Genomic DNA, 27,174 nt, shown 5'->3' on the forward strand with positions numbered 1-27,174 from the left:
ATATCATATGAGAAGCACTTCTCACAAAACAGATGCTTTATACACATAAATACTTGTATATAAATGTTCATTACTAATATACTATGAAACTATCATTACTAATATTTCTATGAAAATGATTTGAGTATCCGTTAAGTGTGACGTCACTCGAAGCGGCTTCCGGGTCCATGCGCTCTATTCAACTGAATGGGGAGACTCATGAAATGGTAATAATAAACGTTTACAAAGCGATTTAAGGCTTTCGAAAATCACGATCGCAGTATATATGTCCATGCCTAATATCCGATGGCCAGAAAGTGATTAATTTTTTATAAATTGTAAAAATTTTGGTATTTGTTATGCAACAAGCCCAGAGATTGTTGTGTACACTATGATTTTATATAAAATTAACTTTAATGTGTGATAGGAATAAAACGTGATCATAAACAAATGATTTCTCCACTCATATTGGACCCGGAAACAGTATACATACGTCACAAACACATCACCACTTAACAAGCGGATAGCTACAGTTCAATGATCCATGCGAAATAGCCTACTGTAACGTCTGTGATTATATAAAATAGATAAATAAAAAAATACAACATATATGAACACACACAGACCCTTACAGTCTCCGATATGTTACCAATTACAGAAAAACTACACACAGCAGACATCTAGTCCTTATTTGGCTTCAAAAACAACACTCAACATATAGCTCACAGTCAGTGCAAACCTCTCATCTGTGTCTCCATCAGCACATGTAGCACTCTGTTAGAAAGTAATTTAATCATTCTGAGTTCATTCTGAATCCAAAAGCTGATGATAATAGTTAAATATGGCAGTTTGTTCATGGTTTAGGTTGCTGAAAGAATCATTTGCTCCATTTTTCCAGCTTCTCCTTTGTTTTTTTGTGCATCAGTCTCACGTTTGTCTGTTTGTCTGTGTTTTTAAAAATGGCGGTTTCTTTGTTTTTATTCTTTTTTTTAATGTAAAAAAAAATAATGTATCACAAGAACAATAGCATACAAAAAATTAGGAATACAATGCTCACAATTATTTTTACATCAAAAGAACAAATCAATAGAGAATAAACAAAATAAAATAATGTAATAGCAGATTAACTTACAAAAACATCAGCTTTCTTTGTTTTCATACTCCTGTCTTGTTGCAGGAGCGAGTGAGGTATTTCTGTATATCAATAGTGTTCAGCTGCGTGTCTGGTTCTGCCTTTTGGTACCCTTTTTTTGTTATAAGGTACCCTTTGCAAAGGGTACCCAAAAAGTGGTACAGTTCACTTTTAGGTACTTTTTGACATAGGAAACGGATATAAAAGCATAACGAACTGAACCGATTTTCTGAGTTCTGATTTTGTCATACAAAGCAGTGCATGGGCTAGCACCTGACTACATTTGTGACCTGGTTTTATATATATATTACAACTACTTTTCTTTAATTTCAACATCATGTGTGTGCATGTGTGTTTTTTTTGTCTAACAGTATGGTTATCAAGATGAAGAGGAGCGCTCTTTAAACCTGGTGGAGAAGGGCAGATATCCCGCATCCTCCTCTCGTGTCAGGGGAAATCCTCCAGTTCCTCCATCTCTGGATAAGGATGATCAGCTTCTGCAGGATCTGATGACTCTCCTCCTTTCCTCTCCTGCACAGCCCAGCTCACGCCATCGTGTGGCAGCACCACACTCCACCTCATCTTTTTTCCAGGATCTGGACTTCCCGCTTGAATACAAGGATTATAACAAGGACACTTTTTCCCAGGATGAAAGGATCAGCAGCCAGCGAGAGCCAAAGAAAGGTCCCCAGAAGTATGGAAGCTTTTCTGCGCACAGCGGTGAGATAGTTTGTTGATGTTTATTGTAGCTTAAATGTACAGTATTTGCACAGCAAAAAATTACATTGGCAATAGTTGGCAAATCACTAGTTACTGTATTTTTTTATTACTTTTCAACTGAAATAAGTAAAGAGATTGCCTTTAATTAGTGTTTTGTTAATTTAATTACAGTTATACACTGTAAAAGTGCTGAATCCCTTTATGTTGTCCTAACACAGATTTATTAAGTTAACTGTTACAAATTAAAATGGATTAGAACCAATATTAATAATTCTGATTTAAACTATTAATGCACCTCAATTTTGCCCATACAGTATGTGGCATATATACGCATATATGCAGCTAATATATTATCATATATGTGCATATATACTGCATGTAGGTTTCATATGAGCAACAAATGTCATTTTTTTGAGTGGTTGTACTTATTGCTTTAAATACTGCATTTTTATGCATAAAGAAGAATATTTATCAAGACAGCTGAATAATGTGCACTCAAAAAAAAAAAAACTCATTGAATGAACTCAATTTAATTGAGGGCAGGATTTCCAATAAATTTGTTAAGCACAAACTAAAAAATTTTTTTTTAAACAATTAAATGGAATTGAGTTGATTTTATTAAATACAAGTTTAAATACATTTGTATTTTTGTTCAACTTAAACTCAAAGGTCTGATAATATCATGCGCTGTACGTCTATCATGTGTCGTACATTTTGAAGTTTTTTAGTTTTATTTGAAGTTATCCTAAGTAAACTAAAGAGCTATTTTAAAGCTTATTTCATGAGTTGCATATACAGTTGGTTGAGACTGATCTCAGAACTCATTTTAGGACAGTTACTGCTCACTGAGCAAAGCAACAAACTGCATTTTTGCTAATTAAGCTGCCAACACCCAAAGCATGTGTGCTTCTGCCAGGTGGTAAGTTTATTTATTTTTCAGAACATGGGACAGTGTACATTAATCAACCTTCTCAAAGAACGTAAAAGTACCCAAATGGGGTATATGCCGAGCTAGTGTGTTTCCCATACTGATAAACTTCCGGTGACCTGTTATTGTGAGGTTTTTTTTTTTTTCATTTTATACGGTTCATTTTACAGCATTGATGTTGTAATGTAATTCAAATTCAATCAGTTAAACAGACTTTGGCATTCATTTAGTTGCTCAAAATGAGACAAAAAGCCGCTTACTCGCACATGCCCGTCGAAATCGGCAGGCTAGCGCAGAAGCTCCATTGAATATACTGGGGAAAATAAAATGCTCATATTATAAAGACATGGCGGGGAAAATGTAATCTAATGCGGTGCTTCTTGTACAATCAATTTATAACAGATATCACTCAGCCAGTGGAGATGGCTGATTTTTAAAGAAAACAGACCTTAAACGCGCAGGTTTTGCATTAGCATACAACTCACCGGAAATTATTAACCCAGGTGACTGGCAAATTAAATGTCCTGTTAGCATGCTTCGGCATATACCCTATTACCCCAAAGACTAGTTTTAATTTTTCTGTAGTTCTTATTGTTGATTGATGAGCACTGTTCAATAAATAAAATAAATGACCTTTCAACTCTAACCAGCTGCAGGAACATCTCAACAAGGCCTAAATGAGCTGCTTCTGCAACATGGGTTTGATCTAAATCACCTGAACCCTGAGGAGATGGAGCGTCTCTTCTCTGTCCTTCAGTTCCTGCAAAATGAGCCACCAAATAATCAGAGAAAATGTGAGCACTCTGACATTTCCATAACATTTATTATTATTTAGATATAAATTGTTATTGTTGGCGCTCTGAAAATATGCTAATTTGGAATTGCTTGTTTTTCTTCATTCAGCTGAAGCCAAGGATTCCTCTGCGCCTCCAAAAGTGGTAAGCAGAAAGAAAATGTAGAACTGCTGTCGTTTAGTATTTCAGTTATGTTTCAAGGTTGGGTTGAGCTCAGTAGTAGTACTTTTTATTAACAGCAGGGGGCAGCAAGTATTAAAGAGATCGTTCACCAAAACGGAAAACTCTGTCTTTAACACAACCTTCTCTTGAAACTCAAACTTGAGTTTCTTTCTTCTGTTGAACACAAACGAATTCATGTTGACAAATCATGTAACCATTGACTTCCATAGTAGTTTTTTTTTCTGCTATGGGTGTCAGTGATAACCGTTTTGTAACATTATTCAAATTATCTTCTTTTTTGTTCAACATCAGAAACTCATGGTGAGTAAAAATATAGTGAGTAAATTACATTTTTGAGTGAACAATCCCTTTGATCTATAATTCTATGAAAACAAGTGGGGGAACTGTGAGCCATGACCATGTGTGATTTGTCATGTAGGTAATTTCTATTTAATCCAACGTTGATGTTTGTCTGTGCACAATATTTTAGGTTCTTTAGCACTTCAGCAACATGATTCTTACCTCCTTCTTTAGTCCCCTTTGCATAAATAACCACGGCTGGTTATAAAATTAACAGACTTTTCTTGATGGCCCATCTGACAGCATTTTAAAGAGAATACGAGCGAAGAAAAAAATAGTAGGATAAACATTCTGGGAGAGTCGCAGTTGCCAGAAGTCAGAGATAATCTGCAGACATGAGTCACATACTTTAGTGTACTACATACACTGAAAACAATGATTTATGCAAAATTGTTGCAAACAGTTTATATGGGCGGAATTAAACAAACATATAAAAATGAGCAATGTTCACCTTAATTTAAAGTTGCTTGGTTTGAAACTTGTGGAGCTGCGCATTGTTGGATTTGCTCTTCAGTGTTTGCACTTTCAGCAGTGAAATTTAAACCCCACTGAACTGAACTAAACTTCAACTCTGAAAACTGGACTGACACTTTAATTTACAAGAACCTCTATGTTACAACATGCTTTGAAACAATCTACATTGTAAAAGTGCTATAGAAATAAACATGAATTGAATTGAATAGCAATACATTGATTTCAATACTGATGTGATGTGACTTAATAAATAAGTTAAGAAACCTACATTACACGTTTCTTTTTTTTAGTGTGAGATTATATGATGCTTTGATATAAGCAGCTAAACTAAACTTTTTATACAGGTTATATAACATTGTCAATTTTATAATGTATCTCTTTTTCATTGCGAGTTGTTGCTTGAAAATCAAACTTTTATCAAATTTCAATACTGATACTTTAACTTATACAATAGTGTCACTAGAATGATACTTTTTATAGCAACTTCAGAAAACAAGTAAACAAAATTACATTATACAATTTTTTTTTTCAATATGAGTTTTTTAAACAGTCAAACTCTCATTAATATTTGATACAAATACCGGAATGCTACTTTTTTGCTATAATACAGGTACTTTGATATCAGTAGCAATCGATACTTATCGATATCCAAACTATACTTTTTTGCTATGATGCTGATTCTTTGGCGATGCAGTGGCGCAGTAGGTTGTGCTGTTGCCTCACAGCAAGAAGGTTGCTGGGTCACTGATTTGAGCCTCGGCTCAATTGGGGTTTCTGTGTGGAGTTTGCTTGTCCTCCTTGCATTCACGTGGGTTTCCTCCGAGTGGTCCGGTTTCTTCCAAAGTCTAAAGACATGTGGTTCAGGTGAATTGGGTAGACTAAATTGTCCATAGTGTATGATTGTGTGTCTGAATGAGTGTGTGTGGATGTTTCCCAGAGATGGGTTGCGGCTGGAAGGGCATCCGCTGCGTAAAAAACGAACTAGATAAGTTGGCGTTTCATTCCGCTGTGGCGACCATGGATTAATAAAGGGACTAAGCCGAATGAATGAATGAATACTGATCCTTTGATACCGCAGCAAATGATACTTACCAATACTGGAAAACAACTTTTTAGCTCTGATACTGATACTTTGATATCGGTAGCAAACGATACTCACCGATACCGGAATCATGCTTTTTTGCTATGATACCTATACTTTGATATCGGTAGCAAACGATACTTACCGATACCAGAACAATACTTTTTTGCTATGATACAGATACTTTAAGATTGGTAGCAAACAATACTTACCAATACCGGAACAATACTTTTTTTGCTATGATACAGATACTCTGATATCAGTTGGAAACAATACTTACCAATACCAGAACAATACTTTTTTTGCTATGATACAGATACTTTGATATTGCTAGCAAATGATACTTACCGATACCGAAACTATACTTTTTTGCTATGATACAGATACTTTGATATCGTTAGCAAATGATACTTACCGATACCAGAACAATACTCTTTTTGCTATTGTACAGATAGTTTGATAACGGTAGCAAACGATACTTATCGTTACAGGAATGATACTTTTTTGCTATGATATAGATACTTTGATATTGGTAGCAAATGATACTTACCGATACCGATACTATACTTTTTTGCTATGATACTAATACTTTAATATAATACTTTAATACAAAAAAAATGTTTGTGTTAGTAATTAATCAAAATCTAATCATCTGCTTTTGCTCTGATTATGTCAGATAAATGGATTGGTAGGGCTGCCACGGTGAGGAAATTTCTCCTCTCCGGTATATCTGGATAGTTCAATAGTGCTATTTGCAGTATTACTGCCAACAACCCTGAATATAAAGTTAGCACAGCATATACAGCTCTGGTGTCTAGTTATTATGCATCATACATATTAAATCATATTGATGCATGTTATAAAGCATTTTTGTTTATTGCTAACCCAACCAAACACACTGGTTATTGTTTTTTCTTCAGTTGTTTAGTGTTAATGTCAGTGTTTTAAAATCTGTTCACATTTGAAAAGCCAAGTAAAATTCTGGACTTTACCTGAGATAGTATGTCTTGTGTGCTATATCAGATGAAGATTACCGAAGGAGAGATGACCCATGTGGTGGAGAAGGCTTCTTCACCCGCTTCAAATTCCTCCTCTCCTCCGCTCAAACCTGGACCTCAAACCTCCCCCAAGAGCCCCGGCTCCCCAGGGGCCTCAAAGGATAACTCCATCCCAACGGGCGCAAGTGTACTAGGGCCTTTAACTCTCAAGCAAGAGGAAGGGCCGCTTGGAAAGGGAGCCCTGAGTGTGCAACCAGGAAAGAATAAAACTAAGATAAAGGAGGAGTTTGGATACATTGTCACCAATCAGAGGTACAACTAATGGTTTTGTCTGTTGGGCCGAGTATAAAGGGCTATTCACACCAAGCATGATAACTTTAGAGAACTGTATTTGTTTCCACATGATAGCGATGGTGATCTTTTTATTTTGAGATTGAGATTATTATTTTTTCACATTACCCCTTTGTAACCAGCAGATATGTTGTTATGTTTCTATCTAACCAGTGAATCCAGCTCATGTAACCAATGTAATAAAACAAGGAATTTAGCAATCGCAGCCATTGTAAATAAATAAAAACACAAATAATTTTTCCTCAGCATTTTCAAAGAATATAGCCTGGCTTGCATAGTTTCCTTGTCAATTTTATTAGTCGTTTTTGGTATAACCAATAATTTTTAATATAGTCATTATCTTTAAATATTCTGTTTATTTTGAGTTTATGCATTTTTATTTTTAATTACCACTTTGTTACCAGCAGATATGTTGTTATGTTTCTATCTGACCAGTGAATCCAGCTCGTGTAACATGTAATGAAATAAGGAATTTAGCAATCGGAGCCAGTGTAGTTAATTAAAAACAACACAAATAATTTTTCCCCAGCATTTTCAAAGGAGCTAGCCTGACTTGCATAGTTCCCTTGTAAATGTTAGCACTCTTTTTCATGGCATAACCAATTGTTTTAATATAGTAATTATCTTTAAATAATCTGTTTATTTTGAGTTTATGCAATTTTTATTTTTTCATTACCCCTCTGAGATATGTTGTTATGTTTATATTTGACCAGTGAGTCCAGCTTGTGAAACCAATCTAATAAAACAAGGAATTGAGCAATCGCAGCCAGTGTATATAAATAAAAACGTCACAAATAATTTTTCCTCAGTATTTTCAAAGGAGCCTGGCTTGCTTAGTTTCCTTGTCAATTTTATTTGTCGTTTCTATGGTGTAACCAATTGTTTTCAATGTAGTCATTATCTTTAAATAATCTTTGAAAAAAGGGCTGAACATCAAGCAGTGAGTTTCTCCACAATGTCACCTATAACTTTAAATTACAATAAAGTCTTATGTATTTAAATTGGTTTTGTTTTATCATTTATTAGCTGTAAAAATGTATTCGGAAAGTGATCCCGACAGTATCGTTTCTCTACATATTTAAGATTATTGCTGTGGTCAGAAATCTGCTGCTGTTACATTTAGATCGTTTTTTAGAACAACATTTTTATCGTTATCTTCATAGTTATTTTTCTTGGTGTGAACAGGCCTTAAATCTACTTGAGCGTTTCTTTTGTCTGAAAGTATGGTAGTCATGTGGTACTTGCTTTCAAAACACTACACTAACGAAGGACCTGGGGGTACACATCACACCGGCTATTCAGTGGGGAGTCTGTTTGTGTGTTGTTTCTGTGCTGTCTGTGTTAGTTTGTGCTTGTGAAGTTGTGTATGTGGGCGTATGAATGTGTATGTCTCTCTACAGCCCTCTCAATCTGTCTGATGGGGTTCATCTCCTCAAGACCCTTGCTGAGAGGATCCATCTCACTACTGACTCTTTCATCAATATCAGGTAGGCTTAGGTTTAGCACAGAGAGGCGGCAACAGCTGATGAGGTTTACAGAATTAGTTTTTGTGATCTCAAAAGAACCTATTTAACCCTTTGAGGCATACAATCACATCGGTGTGATCAGTCTTGGCTGGCCCCTGAAGAGTGATCAAATGTTGAGTGTGACACATCATCAGCTGCTAAATTCAAATTGACTTCTCACATTGATCATAAATCACAAATTCTTGGTGTTTTCAAACAAATTATGATTTAGGTTTCAGATATTTAAATTACATTAGTAGGGCGGCACAATATATAGTTTCATCATCGATATCACAATGTTATCATTCGCAATAGTCATGTCCCAGGATAAGAAATATTGAGTCTTTATTAAACTTTTTTCAATGTGTTTTCTTTTCTTTTTTATTCGTGTTTTTGAGGCCTGTGACTGTATAATAATTTTAAAGCTTTCAGACATAAGAAATTGTACCATTTGTAACTTTAATAACGATTAATTTTATTGAATTATTTTTATTTTTATTAATGAAATTGCTGTACCAGAGTAATGTTAGACTCGGAAAACGATAAAACTTTATTATTTATTGTTTATTTCAATTGTATATTTTTATTATATTTATATGCTTGCAGAAGCACTTTTCTACAGAATCATCTTAATGAGTCTAAATGTATTATTTCTTTCAAAATAGAGATGTTCAAGTCATCTGGTAAAAGTGTATTCATATTGCAATATATATGGCAGAATAACAAAAAATATCGCAATTTTCGATTTTTCCGATATCTTGTTGCCCTCCACACTAGCAAATCATAACAGTTTGTAACAATACACACTGTTGTCTATGGAAACGGCTATAATCATTTTCACAGAATTATGGTGGCTTGAGAAAGCCGACATACTGTTAAGCCTTTTATTCACTGCACATGCAGTGAATAATGACAGTTATTCATTCCAATGACAGTAGTCCGGGAGCTGCGTGGAGTACCAATCATCTCCATATGCGTAAAATTTGATCCAATTTGAGCTGCAGATACGTTGAAATATTTGAAGTCCTGTGTCTAGGCTGTATGCGACCGGATGACCGGATTCAGTGTTGTCCAAGCAGGTTCGTGTGCACGAGATAAGAAATAGTAGGTTATTTTTTGAATCAGAAAAGGTCTATATTAAAAAACACATTTCTATTCATAAATAAGTAATAAAAAAATATTTTTTAATGTTGTCTCTACATTGCCTCCAAAATATTTAGAGGTCTATAACTTTCTAGTATTCATTCATTCATTCAACCATGATGAACGCACGGAGAGTAATGGCTCTTGCTTTTGTACTCCTTTATTTTGGACACTACAAGAACAGCTTCTCTCTAATGCTGCACAACAAAACTGAAAGTTTTGTGCGACTGCCACAAGAGGGCATATACCAACAGTTGTGTCCAAATGTCGTGTGCAGTAGAAAGGCAGCTTTATAGTACATAAATGTAAACAGTGTCTCATTTCAGAGGCTGCATTCTGAAGGATGCACACTTCAAAGGTTAGTCCTTTGAAGTCCACACTGGCTGAACCGAGCGGACGGATCTCGTCACATGGCAACCGTACCAGCTGTTGTTAATAAGTGCTGATAAAGATTGTTATTACTTTTTTCCTTAGTGATTTTAAAACTTATTTTAGGCGATCTGAAGGCAAAACGTGGTATACAGAAGCTGGAAATATATTTGCTTTGGTCCATACATGTACACATCAACATGTAAACAGTCTATAAAATCACTCTTTGGTAAGACATTTCATACTCTTTTTTTTGTTTTTATTAACATGTGTTTAGATATACACGTAAAATAAACTTAATTCATACATTTAAAAGAGTTTTTTTTTTTTTTAAAACGTCCTGCCATTATCAGCGCGCAATGAATCTTGGGATATTTGAGGCTGTGAAGGATCCATCGGTTGTGCCCTTCATCACCTGGGAAACGAAGGACGCATTTTGAAGCTGCTTTTGAAGGAGCATTCAAATTTATTTTTAAATGAGACAGCCTTCGTTGCATCGAGATGACGCAGCGCACTTCGAATGCATCCTTCAGGGGATGCAGCCTCTGAAATGAGACACAGCTGTATTATTATTCTTCCGCCTTCTTCTTAGACCTGGTTTATACTTCTGCGTCAAGTGACCGGCGTAACTCACGGCGCAGGCAACGTGCGCAGCTGTGCATTTATACTTCTGTGCACTGTCTCTGTTGGTCTGCATTAACATTTCCGAAACGCTAGTTGGCAGTGAGGTGTAAATGTTCCTCTGTGTCGAGTTTCTTCGCTTCTGTTTTGCTTTTCCTGAACACTTCCTGGATGTACAAGTGACTCAAACTCGCTCATTTTAAGGCAGGAACCGGCGGACGTGCAACAACTTTAACCATGAGGTAAACACAGAACAAAACTTTCCATCCGGAGCTCCTTCAAGGGACTCTACACTTGTAAACAATCGCTCGCGCCATTCGCGCGGCTCTTGGTCCCGCCCAGACTCGTCAGCGCTACCAAGCCGACCAATCACAGAGCTTGCGCTACGCGTTGTTGCGACGTGTAGTTACATTTTTTGAGAGGTGACCACGATGAACACGGCGAAGGGCTATGCATCAGCGCCGTAGCATACGCTGGCGTTTGACGCAGAAGTATAAATCAGCCTTTAGACTATTTTAAGAACACATCTCCTCCTGGACCGTTCATACTGCAACCACCAAACTAATTCCAAACCTCCAAACTATATAAAATTAAGTTGCTATATATTTTCCAACTGATCCGACTTTTCCGAAAACTGACCCAGGAAAATTCGAAAAAGTGCCACTGACTTAACATTAGACCAAAATTTGTGACCTCATAACTTTGCTCCAGACTCTCATACAGACTTCCGGTTGGGGTCATTTAACTCAGATTACCAAACTGCCAATCACTGATGACCTTTCAACTTACTAGTCATACTCTGGCAACCACTTACAGCACCCTAGCAACTGTCCCATAGACTTCCATAATAAAAAAAAAACTGCAATTGACTTTACATTGGACATACTAACAACATACCAATTCATACTGACAATGCATACTAGAAACATTCTAATCTTATTAGCAACAAGCTAATTCATACTATAAACATACTAGCAACATGCTAATTTATACAGAATTCATGCTAACAACATGCTAGTTTATACCAGAAACATGATAGCAACATGCTCTTTCATACTAGAACCATGCTGATAATATGCTAATTTATGCTAGAAACATGCTAGCAACATGCTAATTTAAACTAGAACCATGCTAATTTATGTTAGCAACTGCCTAGCATCTCCTCAGAATATCTTAGCAACCACCTAGCATCCACCTAGCAACGCCTTAGCAACTGGCTCGCAACCACTCAGAACACCCTAGCAATTATTCAGAAAACTCTGGCAGCCACTTAGCAACACCTTAGCAACCACTCAGAACCTCCTATCAACAGCCTAGCAAGAAACATGCCATTGCAAACTAAAAGTATGATAACATACCTAGTTATAACTGTTTCAAACTTCTTAAAAACTACTTCAGTTATTTAAACTTTTAAACTACTTCAAACTTTTAGACGAGGCTTTCTCAATCCACCATAAAGTTTGTCTACGAACTGTACTTTTCTAGTCTTGTGATTTGCTTTATTTACGTCAGACAAACACTATTTAGGTAATTAGAATATTTACTCAATTCTTCTCCTGTTAACAAGCCACTTACCTTCATGTAGTTGAGGAGAAGTTGATGAATTAACATGTTGTAAATCCAGCAGCTCTGATCCCTCCACTAACATGGCGGCACCCATCATAGATCAAATAATATGATTGGTATTAAGCTGTTTAAATGACGAAGTACATGTGCTTACGCATATTTGAGAATTGAAATATTATATATTGTACAATATAATTAGGAAGTTTGTCAATATATGTAGAAAATGGAAAAAAAAGAAGAAAAAAACATATATCCATAAATCATCAGGGCTAAAGGGCTTCATGATATGAATGATGTGTTAAAGGGTTAACTAACGAATCTTGCAAAGGGATATAGTAACACAGCATTTGAAGAAACTGGACTAAAAATACAAACTTAGCTGTTAACAATTCTATTTAAACAGTCCAAACAGTCTTGATTGGTGTTTGTTGCTGTGGTTAGGAAGCAAATCCTAATCCCACTAACTCCTTTTGGTAAATCAAACTGTGGTGAGCTGGAACCTTGATCTATTGTCCTTGGAGGACAGAGGGGGATGGCTAAGAGGGAAGGAATGAGAGAGAGAAAAGTGAATGGAATGAACTGATCTCCAAAGTGGATTTTCTCCACTACTTGTCCTGCTCTTATTTCTTGAATCCCAGTTTCCAAACATATAATCAGGGTTTGAAATTAACACCTGCCAAACTGCCAAATGTGGGCGAAAAATCAACCATGGTGGGTAACACATAAACTCACTAGCCAATTTGGCAGGTTATGATTCGTAAATTATGTCCTATCTTTTTTTTGAATGCCATCACTGTCAGAGCCCTTCAGATAAGAGGAACCTCCAACATTCAAATCATTCAATCAACATCAGCAAAACAGTGAACAGAGCATTTAAAATGTTAATTTCTGAAAAGTCCCAGAGAATCTTTTTGTTCTATTTGTCACTTTGAATTATGAAACCAGTCATCAGAGATGTTTACATCATCTGTAAGCTGAATAAATTAGCAAACAAAACCAAAAAAGTATGTTTTTTTAAAAATATTTTTTCTTTTTTTATCACAGAGCTACAACTAATTGAAAATCTGTAATCTGAGGGTTCAAAAATATCTAAATACTGAAGAAATCATCTTTAAAGGTGCTGTATGTAAGTTTTGACTCTTCTAAAGTATAAAATACCCAACGCAATCTCACGGCAATTCGTAACTTTTTGATTTAATGGCTAATTCATATGAATTGGTACAATCTAATTCGTACAATTTAGTATGATTTGCTCATCAGCCAGGTTGGGTTTAGGGGTGGGGTTGGGTGCCACGTCTCCTTTTTAAAATTGTACATTTCCGTACGACTGAACTCGTACTAAAACGTACGAATTAGCCACTAAACTGGCAAAACGTAAAATACATACGTTTTCTCGTGAGATCAGGCTGAATTACGACAATATGTTTGCAGATATTAAAAAGTGAACATTCTTGTTTATCTGAAAAGCAATACTAAAGTCAGATATTTTTCTTTGAAAATGTGGGTTATGTAGCGGAACTTCTTTGTTTTGTTCCATTTAACAAGCCCAGTTTAGCGAATTACATTTCAGGTTTTTTCATTACTTGGTGGAAAACCACACATTTGATTAATTCAGTCAAGAAGGCTTCGGTCGTGGAAGACGTATTTGTCCATGACCGAAAATGCGACCTCTGGTGGACATTACTAGCTTCCGAAATGAGACGGAGATTCAGAGTTCCACATGAGATAGTTATATATCAGACCCCCTAGTTTTTTCATGATTCCGCAATCGCTGAACCCAATGCAAAATCAACAAAAAGTCGGGGAGTGAAATCTAGAAGTAAGATTGTAGATAAAAGTAAAAGTTATACAAACTTCCTTTGGCTCAATCCCTAACATTTTAGATCTATTTTATATCTTGTTTTGACAAGAGACTAAAATAAAGAAGCTTTATTTTTATAATTTGTGTCATTGTCATTGTTTCAGATTGGCCACCTAACATAGTAGGCTACCAAGTATAGTAAATAAGATTATTAATTACAATTAATAATCGCAAAATTGTCAGCAAATTTCAGGAAATTACTGCCACAAAAGCAGTCGTTTTGATTGCAAAAAAAAAATCACAAAGAAAATTTGAAAAACTAGGGGGTCTGATTAATTAGAAAACAACATAAATATTACAAATTAAAACATTAAATAAACAGGTTACATTGTAACCATGTGTCCAAACAACACGCTACATGAATAGATTTGCAGTGACTAGATTTTACAGCATGACAGAAATTTAAATAGAGCTATTCAGAAGCACAGAATTGTGCACTCACTGCACTCAAACAAAACGTAAGGTTTTTAATCTAATTAGTACATATAAAACCTCTTTAACATTATTAAATGTACATGCTGTCTTACTGATATTTGTTACAGTGTAAATTGTCACAGTTCTAATTTCAAACTGTTTGTTTTATTTTTGAGATCTGAGGTAAACTATCTGCTGCTGCTTTCAGTAGTATGACAATAAATGACATGTAAAATGAACTCCCATTGTTAGCATTTAACACTGAATAAAGCACATGAGGTGTACCTGAGGTGATTGTTATAATTTTTTGTTGTTCTACTGCAAGAAATAGAAGCCATTTCTAAAACAGAAATTTCAGGTGTTGGTTAGGACAAAAACTCCTTTTAATATAATTTTTTTTTCTTCTATCGTGTTCTGTCATTGCTTTTATTTAGAACACAACCTAAATCAGCCTTAAATCAGCCTCTAGGCAAGATATTCAGCTACACTCCTGTTGAGCTTGTCAATCTGGCAACCTGCGCTTGCATGTGTTTTGAACCAGAATTGCAATACCTAGTTCAACCACTGGGTGTCAAACTTACATACTGCTCCATTAAAGCTGTCCAAATTCCCGTCTTAGCAATGCATAATACAAAAATTTGCTAAATATCATCACGAGGATATCTTTTCCTTACTTAATATTCTAATGATTTTAGGCCTAACATTTTTTTTTACTTATTTTTTGTTCAGGGTCATACAATAAGGAATGCATTTAAAATCGAAGCCTTAATTTTGATAACCAATATATTTTTGATATTTTTACTTTAGCTAGAGATTCTGAATAGCCCGTAACTTACAAATGTGGATGCAAAATTGGCTGGTGAGTGACAAGTTAATTTTAAACCCTGCACACCATCATGTGGCAAACTTACATGTCATTAAAAGTTCTGCTTTACACAGTGTGGTTGGTCCAGCTGTCACTTTCCGGGTGCTCCCGAACAGCCAGAATTTAACAGCAAGTGAGATTTCCGAAAAGACTGGTGAGTAATATAGAGTATGTTTGATGGCTAATGAGCATCTGTCACACAAGCCTTGAGACAAACAAAACCGCTTAATATAAGTCATACAACATATGAACAATGTACAAATGAAAATTCGAACTCATGTTTACGACCAAGGGCTTGTGCTTGTTTTAAAATAAAATAACATTAACTTTACTCAGCTTGATCTCATGAGGAAACGTAACTATTTTACGTATTGTCAGAAAAGTGGCTAATTTGCTCAAATTCATACGATTTGATTTGTATGGAAATCTATGGGTTTTAAATGGAGATGAGAGAGATGATGTACAGATTAATACGAATTAGCCACTAAATCAAAAAGTTACAAATTGCCATGAGATTTTACTAGAGCATAGGCCTCAAACTCGATTCCTGGAAGGCCGCAGCTCTGCACAGTTTTGCTCCAACCCTGAACAAACACAGCTGATGCAAATAATCAAGGTGTTCAAAAGAGTCGCGAACACCTTTATTAGTTGGATCAGCTGTGTTTAATCAGGGTTGGAGGAGAAATGTTCAGAGCTGCGGCCCTCCAGGAATCGAGTTTGAGGTATGTACTAGAAAGGAGGGAGATTGTCATTTATAGATCATTTGATTTGACAAAATGTGAGCATTTGTTTATATTTCTGGAAGAAGACTGCATTTTGACGATGTTTAGGGGTGTAAATGTCCTCAAAGCTAATAGTAAAACATTTGAAGATAAAAATTGGTGAAACACAACTGTTGAATACTATCAAAAAGCTTAGAATGACCAAGAGGCGACACTCAATAGAATGTTTCATTGCAACAGCAGCGCCAAGCAGCCCCGGATTCTGCCATTTCGGAGTGAAAGCGGTTGGCTGGTCATTGGATCTTATTGCTGTTGCGATGGCAAGCAGCTGCTTTGTTATTTATTTATTTATTTAAAAAGCGCATTAAAGCTGAGATAAAACCTGAAAGACACCAATACAACAACAACTTTTAATACTTTATTTTACAGACTTAAAATATGCTGTTGTTCTATTGGAATTTTAACTTCAAAATGGCCACCGCGCCATGTAGTGGCTGTTTCCCAAATCGCACTAGAGTGTCGCCTCTTGGTGATTCTATGCTCTTTGATACTATATTCCATATTGAACTATTTAAATTAATTTGTGCAAATATTAAATGACTCAATTTATAGCAATAATCCCCAAGAAGCTGTGGTTTGTGAATTTATAAAGGCTAAGAAGAGTTCATGGATTTTCATTGCTTTTATAAAAGGTTGTTCCATATGCATAGCAGGGTTTCACTAAATGCAAATGAAACAGTTTGTAGCCAAGCAGCAGTTACCGGTGTTTATTTGCAGAGAATGTTACAACAGCTTTAAACATGGCTCAACCAATCAGAATTAAGGACTGGTGTTCTGTTGATTTATCCTACCTTGTCATGTTGTCCCTCCCATTCAAAAAGTACAGTGCATCGGGAAAGTGTTCATATCGCTTCACTTTTCCCACATTTTTTTATGTTACAGCCTTATTCCAAAATTAATTAAATTCATTTATTTCCTCAAAATTCTGCACACAACATCCCGAAATGACAATGTGAAAAACATTTTTTTTTAATTGTTGCAAATTTATTAAAAATAAAAAACCTGAAAAATCACGTACATAAGTATTCACAGCCCTTGCTTAATACCTTGTTGATGCACTTTTGGCAGCAATTACAGCCTTTTTGAATAAGATGCCACAAGCTTGGCACGCCTGTCTCTGGGAATTTTGCCCAATGTCTTTTTGCCCATTCCTCTCAAGCTCTATCAGGTTGGATGAGAAGCGACGGTGTACAGCCATTTTCAGATCTCTCCAGAGATGTTCAATAGGATTCAGGTCTGGGCTCTGGCTGGGCCACTCAAGAACATTCCCTGAGTTATTGTGAAGCCACTCCATTGATATTTTGACGGTGTGCTTTGGGTCATTGTCCTGCTGGAAGATAAATCGTCGCCCCAGTCTGAGGTCAAGAGCACTCTGAAGCAGGTTTTCATTCAGGATGTCTTGGTACATTACTGCATTCATCTTTCCCTCTGTCCTCACTAGTCTTCCAGTTCCTGCTGCTGAAAAACATCCCCACAGCACGATGCTGCCACCACCATGCTTCACTGTAGGGATGGTATTAGCCTTGTAATGAGTGGTGCCTGGTTTTCTCCAAATGTAACGCCTGGCATTCACTCAAAAGAGTTCAATTTTAGTCTCATCAGACCAGAGAATTTAGTTTCTTATGGTCTGAGAGTCCTTCAGATGCCTTTTGGCAAATTTCAGGTCGAGAGAGGCTTCCGTCTTGCACTCCACCATATAGGCCTGATTGGTGGATTGTTGCACAGATGTTGTCCTTCTGTAAGGTTCTCCTCGCTCCACAGAAGAATGCTGGAGCTCAGACAGAGTGACCATCGGGTTATTGATCACCTCCCAGACTAAGGTCCTTCTTCCCCAATCACTCAGCTTAGATGGCCGGCCAGCTCTAGAAAGAGTCCTGGTGGTTCCAAACATCGCCCACTTATGGATGATGGAGGCCACTGTGCTCATTGGAACCCTCAGACCAGCAGAAATTTTTCTGTAAGCTTCCCCAGCCTTGTGCCTCAAAACAATCCTGTCTCGGAGGTCTACAAGCAATTCCTTTGTCTTTATGCTTGGTTTGTGCTTTGACATGTACTATCAACCCTGGGACCTTAAACAGGAAGGTGCATGTCTTTTCAAATCATGTCCAATCAACTGTATTTACCATAGGTAAACTCCAATGAAGTATCTCAAGATCAGTGGAAACAGAATGTACCTGAGCTCAATTTAGAGCTTAATTCATAGCAAAGGCTGTGAATACTTATATGTGATTTTTCAGGTTTTTTATTTTTAATAAATTTGCAACAAAATCGTTTTTCACATTGTCATTATGGGTTATTGTGTGTAGAATTTGGAGGGAATTAATGAATTTAATCTATTTTGGAACAAGGCTGTAACAAAATATGTGGAAAAAGTAAAGCCCTAAATACTCTCCGTATGCACTGTAGCACATTTTTATGACGCAATATGCTACCCATCAGATTTTGCTACCAGTGTAAATTTTAATGTGCAGTGTGATATGAAGCTGTAATATCGCTTTAACCTACCTAATATCTAACCCCAATCTCTAACCATTCAAATAGAGTGATGGTAGGATGATCTGATGGTTTGGATAAAATGTCAGGACAACGGAACTATTCTCATTTATAAACCACAGTTTAAGTGGTATAATCATTGCAATGCACAACCTTTTGTGGTTTACTGCTTCATTTAGAAGATGTCTTATTGGCATACATTGAATTTAAATGCCTTCAATACATTAGTTAACAAAAGCTGCTTTTCCACTATCGTGCCAAACCGTTCTAAGAACACTTCGGTACGGTTACGGTTGTTTCTCCACTGAGCCTGGAACGGCGCGGCACGATTACAAAAGCTGCTTTTCCACTATCGTGCCAAACCGTTCTAAGAACACTTCGGTACGGTTACGGTTGTTTCTCCACTTGAGCCTGGAACGGCGCGGCACGATTACAAACCGTTCTCGGCCCGGAATTCTCGGCACGGTTAGACAACCGTGCTGAACTGTGCTGACAGATTCTGTGTGTTGACGTCGCGACTCGGTTGCTAAGCTACCACAGCTGGCTCAGCAGAAGCGCGCTAGTCATCAGACATCCTCAATAAACTACAGTGCATTTAATATAAAATAACGATCCAGGTCTAAACGATACAGTTTCAAAAGGGTTTTAAAACCATAGAGCAGTCTCTGGCAGAGAAGTGAATAACTCATCACATTCTAACGAAGATATTTTATTCATTAAAGTTATTATTTTATTGACTTGAATACAGACCTACTTCGCCTGCTGAATATTGCACGCAGCGCTGTATTTCACAGCACAAAACTCGCTCTGATCCGGGAGAGACATGCCAACGACTTGCGCTGCTGACTTTTTTTTCCTGCTGCGCATCGAATAAAGCGAATAAAATCACGCTTTGCATCGTCGATGTCCAAATTCCACAACAACATCACTATATCCATGGAACACGAACTTGCAGACTCTTTTAACAACGAGGAAATAATTGAAATAAAAGCCAGGACAGCTTGTTAATACCGGCGAGACCACCTGAAGGACGGCGTGTTCGTGTTGTAATGTCGGCCGTTCAAAAGACTTTGCTTGAAAGCTTTACGGAGCGGCACTGTAACTGTCCAAGGTAGCTACTGTTGTATGATTTATATTATAGCATATGCACTAATAAACAAGTCAAAAGAATGAATGAATTAAATAAATATGGATACTTAAATGCCAGTATTGTTTACTCAAAAAATATCAATACGTTTTGACAAATGTTTTATAAAAACAAAATGAGCAATTTTCATCATTTCAGCTATAGGCAATTATATGATTCAGTTATACATAAGTTATATGACATTTATGAGGCATGTAAGATGTTTCTGTGTTTTTTTTTTTTTGTGGTGATCTTTAATATAGCTACGCAAATATTTTCTAAAACGTCTAGCAATATTTCGCCTACAGCTTGTTAATAATGAACACAAAAATAATTATAAAAATAAAAATAAAATGATCAAAATAAAAAGATAATAAAGCAGCATTTTAGTGCTTTATATGCTTTAAATCCTGCAATATATATGTGTTGTTTCATATTCGTTTTTTTCACTTGCTGCATTCGTTATTTAATGTTTGAATAGTAAAACAAATAACAGCCATCGCTTAAATGGTTTCATTTTACTATCAAAATGTAGTATATTTTATATCATTATCAACTTTTGATATAAATACGCAGTGTAATTTAATTAATTGTTAAAAATGAAATAATTTATGTGCTGTGTTTTTATTAGTGAAAGTGCCCGCTCACCTTTGACAAAGCCTGTCCAAAATGATATTTTTGCCACTATAATGCAAATGCACTATTATTGTTGTCTTATCATTGTTTTTTTTCTGTTATGTTCAGAGATTTTAAATATTATTTATTTCCCCTCCAATTATTTTTAATCATCACGTTACATTTTGGTAATTTTCCCTCCAAATAAAATTTAGCCAGAGCTGCGCAACATATAAATAAATAAGGGTGCACATTTAGCACCCCTATTTGATAGAGCGGCATAACAGTGTTTAGTCACATGCTTTTGCTTTTATGAAAAATAAATAAATAAATAGTTTCGGCTCTTATTTAACTTTAATTGAACAAAGGGAGCCGTTTACATTGCGTTACCAAGGGAACTACTGATGCGTTTTGTGTAATGTTTTAAAGAGCTTTGTCGCAGCACGACAGTGGAAAATGAAACCGTATCCGTGCTGTCTGGCCCGGTTTGGCACGGAATGGAACAGTTCTGTTTAAAGAACGATTCAGCACGATAGTGGAAAAGCGGCTAAACCGTTCTCGGCCCGGAATTCTCGGCACGGTTAGACAACCGTGCTGAACTGTGCTGACAGATTCTGTGTGTTGACGTCGCGACTCGGTTGCTAAGCTACCACAGCTGGCTCAGCAGAAGCGCGCTAGTCATCAGACATCCTCAATAAACTACAGTGCATTTAATATAAAATAATGATCCAGGTCTAAACGATACAGTTTGAAAAGGGTTTTAAAACCATAGAGCAGTCTCTGGCAGAGAAGTGAATAACGCATCACATTCTAACGAAGATATTTTATTCATTAAAGTTATTATTTTATTGACTTGAATACAGACCTACTTCGCCTGCTGAATGTGAGTTTATTGCACGCAGCGCTGTATTTCACAGCACAAAACTCGCTCTGATCCGGGAGAGACATGACAACGACTTGCGCTGCTGACTTTTTTTTCCTGCTGCGCATCGAATAAAGCGAATAAAGTCACGCTTTGCATCGTCGATGTCCAAATTCCACAACAACATCACTATATCCATGGAACACGAACTTGCAGACTCTTTTAACAACGAGGAAATAATTGCACTTTTTAATTCAAAGCCAGGACAGCTTGTTAATACCGGCGAGACCACCTGAAGGACGGCGTGTTCGTGTTGTAATGTCGGCCGTTCAAAAGACATTGCTTGAAAGCTTTACGGAGCGGCACAACTGTCCAAGGTACTGTTGTATGATTTATATTATAGCATATGCACTAATAAACAAGTCAAAAGAATGAATGAACTAAATAAATATGGATTCTTAAATGTCAGTATTGCTTTTACTCAAAAAATATCAATACGTTTTGACAAATGTTTTATAAAAACAAAATGAGCAATTTTCATCATTTCAGCTATAGGCAATTATATGATTCAGTTATACATAAGTTATATGACATTTATGAGGCATGTAACATGTTTCTGTGTTTTTTTTTTTTTTTTTGTGGTGATCTTTAATATAGCTACGCAAATATTTTCTAAAACGTCTAGCAATATTTCGCCTACAGCTTGTTAGTTAATAATGAACACAAAAATAATTATAAAAATAAAAATAAAATGATCAAAATAAAAAAGATAATAAAGCAGCATTTTAGTGCTTTATATGTTTTAAATCCTGCAATATATGTGTTGTTTCATATTCGTTTTTTTCACTTGCTGCATTCGTTATTTAATGTTTGAATAGTAAAACAAATAATAGCCATCGCTTAAATGGTTTCATTTTACTATCAAAATGTAGTATATTTTATATCATTATCAACTTTTGATATAAATACGCAGTGTAATTTAATTAATTGTTAAAAATGAAATAATTTATGTGCTGTGTTTTTATTAGTGAAAGTGCCCGCTCACCTTTGACAAGGCCTGTCCAAAATGATATTTTTGCCACTATAATGCAAATGCACTATTATTGTAGTCTTATCATTGTTTTTTTTTCTGTTATGTTCAGAGATTTTAAATATTATTTATTTCCCCTCCAATTATTTTTAATCATCACGTTACATTTTGGTAATTTTCCCTCCAAATAAAATTTAGCCAGAGCTGCGCAACATATAAATAAATAAGGGTGCACATTTAGCACCCCTATTTGATAGAGCGGCATAAAAGTGTTTAGTCACATGCTTTTGCTTTTATGAAAAATAAATAAATAAATAGTTTCGGCTCTTATTTAACTTTAATTGAACAAAGGGAGCCGTTTACATTGCGTTACCAAGGCAACTACTGATGCGTTTTGTGTAATGTTTTAAAGAGCTTTGTCGCAGCACGACAGTGGAAAATGAAACCGTATCCGTGCTGTCTGGCCCGGTTTGGCACGGAATGGAACAGTTCTGTTTAAAGAACGATTCAGCACGGTAGTGGAAAAGCGGCTTAGTTAAAGATGCGCAAGCAGTTAGTCATGATGGGGAAAATATTTAGGATTTTTGTAGGCTGAATATGTTTTTATGTTGTGAGACGCATTTTAAAAGTATAATTATGCCTATTTTAATGTTTTTCTTTTTAGCTTAATTTATTTATTTCTGTTTATTGGATTTATGATAGCTACCTGACACACTGTTGGGGTGGGTTAGGCAGAGGGGATGTTAAAAATCACATTAAAATTTTAGTGAACTGACAGTACAGTTGATTCACTGAAGATAATAAAAAAATAAGAATGAAAGAAATCTAAAAAGCTGTCTCTATTTCTTCACATGCAGTGGCTCAAAAGAACCTTCTAGAAACAGAGACTGGTCTGAAGGTGCTTCAGGCAGGTGTCGGTGAGGTAAGTGTGTGCAGAAACATTACCACAATGCCTTGACATTTGTGCCCAATGTTTTTCCCTTTCCCGTGAATATCTGTCTCTGTCACCGGCGGAGATCTCTCACCAGACCCCTGACACGCACCCACCCACCCCCGTCTCATTTGCTTTGTTGCCATGACAACGACATCATACGTGTCAAATTGTCAGGCGCGTTCGCGAATCGAAGCGCGCGGCCGATTGGCATCCCAAACGCTTCTCCCCTCACAAACGCAACATTCCCGCAAAACATCACGATGTCTTTTCCAGGGCTGACCTCCTCAACCGCTACTCGTTTCCCGCGAGCTAAAACTCCACCAAACGTTTCAGTTCCTAACAAAAACGACCGAAATTCAAATGTTAAACCGCGGAGAAGAGATGTACAGTTATTGCACGTATATTTCTGCCCATCTTCAGCGGAGCACCGGGCGCGACCGGTTTCCATTCTCCATTAGTTCATTGATTTTTTTTGGTAAGTTAAACTTTTTCCTTGAACTTAATCAAATGATACGTTATATTGATGTTGTGTTACGTTTTATCAACCGTTTTAATTAAACGGGTGCACCTGCTCAGTAAAAAAAAAATAAAAACAATAAATCTGCTTTTATTCAGCGAATGAACCAGCTAACGTTACTGTCATATTAGTTTACTCGATTACTCAGACAGGTTATTATTGGAGTTATCTCAAACAGATCACATATGGCTGAGAAAAAATGTCTTTAAAATTGTTTATAAATGGATTTGAACAGGATTCAGTGGTTTCAGGCTCATGATGTGAATTGTAAAAACCTAAATGAATTCACTAGTTACATCAAGGCGAGACGCTCAGGCAAAAACTAAATTTTTATGACTTTTTGGCTTTTTAAGAAGTGTTTTTTTTACAGTTTAAGGGAAATGCCACATCTAGATGTTACCTTTAAGTATTTATTTAATTGCAATTTATCAATTTGTGTCTGTAGATTTGAATTACAAATAATATTTTCTCAATGTTTCTCTGTATTAAGCCAGAAACCACAAATTTTATTCACATAAAGTTTTATTTATATCGATATTATGAAGGTTTTTACAGAGGGATATGTTGATGCATAACTTGCCTAATAATGTAGGCTACATTGTTTTCTACAAACAAATTATAAAGATGCATTTTTTTCAGTATAGAGTAATGAAAGACATTCCCAAAATTCCCTCAGAAAAAAAAAACGTTAACAAAATGAAACACATTTAGAGCCTGAATCTGACCAGTGTTCTGATTTATATATATATATATATATATATATATATATATATATATATATATATATATATATATATATATATATATATATAATTATTATTATTATTTTATTAATCATATCCACCTGCAGTATCTTAAGGCGTTAATTGTGACCACGGTTTTACCAGAATTCGTTTTCTTCATCCTTCGAAGTCAGTGGCTTTAGCCCCTGATAAACGCCTAAATAAATGTATAGGCTGCGTTAAAGTCCAGCCAGACTGTTTTTATTTGAATCTAGGAACCTGCTGTAGCCATTAAACGCTTGTCCTTGAACTGCTCAGTGATTTGCTGAAATACAGAACGCGCAATAAGAAAATGACCAATCGGAATGATTTGCATTTAGAATCTCCACACAGACAGTGATGTCAGGTAAAGATGGTTGCTGTGGCGACAAGGTCAGTGCGGTGTGCACAGGAGTGATGATGTAATGCTCTGGCTCCTGTGTGGTCTGCATCATTCCAGCAGAGAAATAAGACTGGGGAATATGATGGGTGGGATTCTTGTGTGTTGCAACGAGCTGTAATAAAGGATTAAGATAGTCTTTCCCCCTATGTTTCCTCTAATCAGATCCTTGCTGTCTGTTGTCATTTTAACGACCGTGGTTCTCACATCAAATGATGTGATGTTGCCATAGCAACCAGTGACCCCACTGAGATCATAGCTCCAGACAGCAGGGTGGGATGGGCAGTACTGTTTTAAATAGCCATTATTAATACTCGCCTTTACCTTCCTTACCCTCACTCTTAATTCCATTTAAAGAGAAATATGGTTCCTCTTGGGATAAAAAGCTGTGGGTTTCTAAAAGAGTGATTTGTACAAGGAAAACCATGGTAGAACAACATTTATTTTGGCAATTTGATGCATTATTAACTCGCAAGCCTTTCACTAACTACAAAATTTTTGGTGTGCAATATATTTGTCCATAAATAATCGTAATAAAATGGTATGTCGTTTTGTTTTATAATTATTCATCGCAAATACAACATTTCGGAGTGTCTGCCTGCATGGCAGATATAATGATGCAATGCTCATTTCAATTTAAAATTACTAACGCGGGGGTGACTTGTTGATAAGAGCTCAATAGCTCAATGAATTAGACATATTCAATGATCCAATCTATCCTGATAATCAGGGTGCGAATTACAGGGGGGTATCTACAGGGGGAAATATGGGGGGTCAGTTCTTTAATACTGAGAAATATTTCACTTTGATCTGTATTTTAAATAATAATGTTAATAATTAAAATAATAGATGAAATAAATATACATTTGACCACCTCTATAATGGTAATAATTGGTAATAATCCCGCCAATCAGTCTATTCAAGAAAAAAGTCTAAAATCTGGAGCACCTATAGACATCATGTTCACAAGACTTTTTCTTGTAAAACACTTGTTTGTATCTATATTAAGCCTGAACATAAAATCAAATTAGATGCATAGTTTGTAGTTTAACGTACAGTAGCATCTGAAATAGCTAATCAGAGAATACTGTAGGTCAGAATACACTGAATTTCCCTCAAAACGCTTTTATCAATAAACTAGATGTCATTAAAAATAAATACATAAATGACTGAAGCATGTATTACACAAACTAACTGAAACAGTTGACCCCCTGAATGAACATTATGTAGACACTTGTGGACACTTCAAAATACAGTGAATAACTATTTATCATTTAAACCTTTAGAGGTCTATTTAAGAATAAATATTCACATTGTATTTGCAGTATTGTTCGTTACAGATGCAAATTTTTGGAGACTTAATTGGTTAAATAGTTAACTTAATTGGTTAAGATTTGTATGTGGTAATCTGGACCACTACATGCCTAAATATTGATTGAATAAACTCTTAACTCTACAACAGAGTACAATAACTCTACATTAAGGTTCCAATAGTTAACATTAGTTACTTTAACTAACCTTAAAGATTTAATTATCGGTGATGTTAATTTCTTAGTTGTTTCTTAGGTTATTAAAACTTAGTTAATTAAAATTCAGTTGTATGTTTTACTAATATTAATATTATCTGGATTTTACTCACTGCTGTATCAGTGTAGTTAGTAATAATAATAAAAGTAATAACAACAACAACAATAAAAGGAGAGCAGATAAGACAGCAAATTCTGTGTTATCATCTATTCTAAAATGTTCAGGATAGTAATTTAAGTAAAAAAAAAAGGAAATATATCATGCCACCAAAAATGATTGCGATATGTCTACATATTGATAAGTCAAAATAGAAGTTAGAAGATACAGAAGAAGAACAGGCCTAATGAGGTGTGATTCATATGTTTGTTCTTATCTCCTCTCTCCGGCTCTGCAGAAGAGCGAAGGCCATGCGTTGCCTGTGGCAACACGTGTTCGTGACAACACCCAGTGGGTCTTCCTCATGTTTGTGGGTGTGGCTTGTTTGGGTGGACTCCTGGTGGGGGCGTTGACCATCGCCTGTCTGCGCACTCATGCCCGTCATTTAGCATCAGGGAAACTGGGACTGGGGCCTGAAGCAGGAAACGTGACACATTATGAGTACCAGGTAGGGGGAAATGCGTGTAGTGTCTAAAACATCATATTCATAATATATTACAGCTTTTATTTCCTCCCAAATTATTTGAGTGATTTATGGAATTTTGCTATCTCACTCTTATGCAATCCACTTTATATGACTTTAATTTAAGAGAACCAAAGCAATTTGATTAGCTTCAGTATCAGTTACTGTGAATAGTGGGTGTTGCA

General features: G+C 35.9%; 1 protein-coding gene across 2 annotated transcripts in view; it reads left to right on the forward strand.

Moving 5' to 3' along the window:
* The window catches only part of ptprnb (protein tyrosine phosphatase receptor type Nb), a 67,855-nt gene that overhangs the window by 19,555 nt on the left and 21,126 nt on the right, over positions 1–27,174 (forward strand). The window contains exons 6-13 of one of the 2 annotated variants that reach the window (XM_005165867.6): positions 1,483–1,831; positions 3,410–3,553; positions 3,663–3,697; positions 6,654–6,940; positions 8,380–8,466; positions 15,398–15,477; positions 23,089–23,153; positions 26,765–26,974. In XM_005165867.6, the coding sequence (XP_005165924.1) occupies positions 1,483–1,831; positions 3,410–3,553; positions 3,663–3,697; positions 6,654–6,940; positions 8,380–8,466; positions 15,398–15,477; positions 23,089–23,153; positions 26,765–26,974 (1,257 nt within the window). The remainder of the gene's footprint in view (positions 1–1,482; positions 1,832–3,409; positions 3,554–3,662; positions 3,698–6,653; positions 6,941–8,379; positions 8,467–15,397; positions 15,478–23,088; positions 23,154–26,764; positions 26,975–27,174) is intronic. The other variant, XM_687691.9, reaches the window with a different exon arrangement.

This window comes from Danio rerio, chromosome 6 (genome assembly GCF_049306965.1).
Source record: "Danio rerio strain Tuebingen ecotype United States chromosome 6, GRCz12tu, whole genome shotgun sequence".
NCBI lineage: Eukaryota > Metazoa > Chordata > Actinopteri > Cypriniformes > Danionidae > Danio > Danio rerio.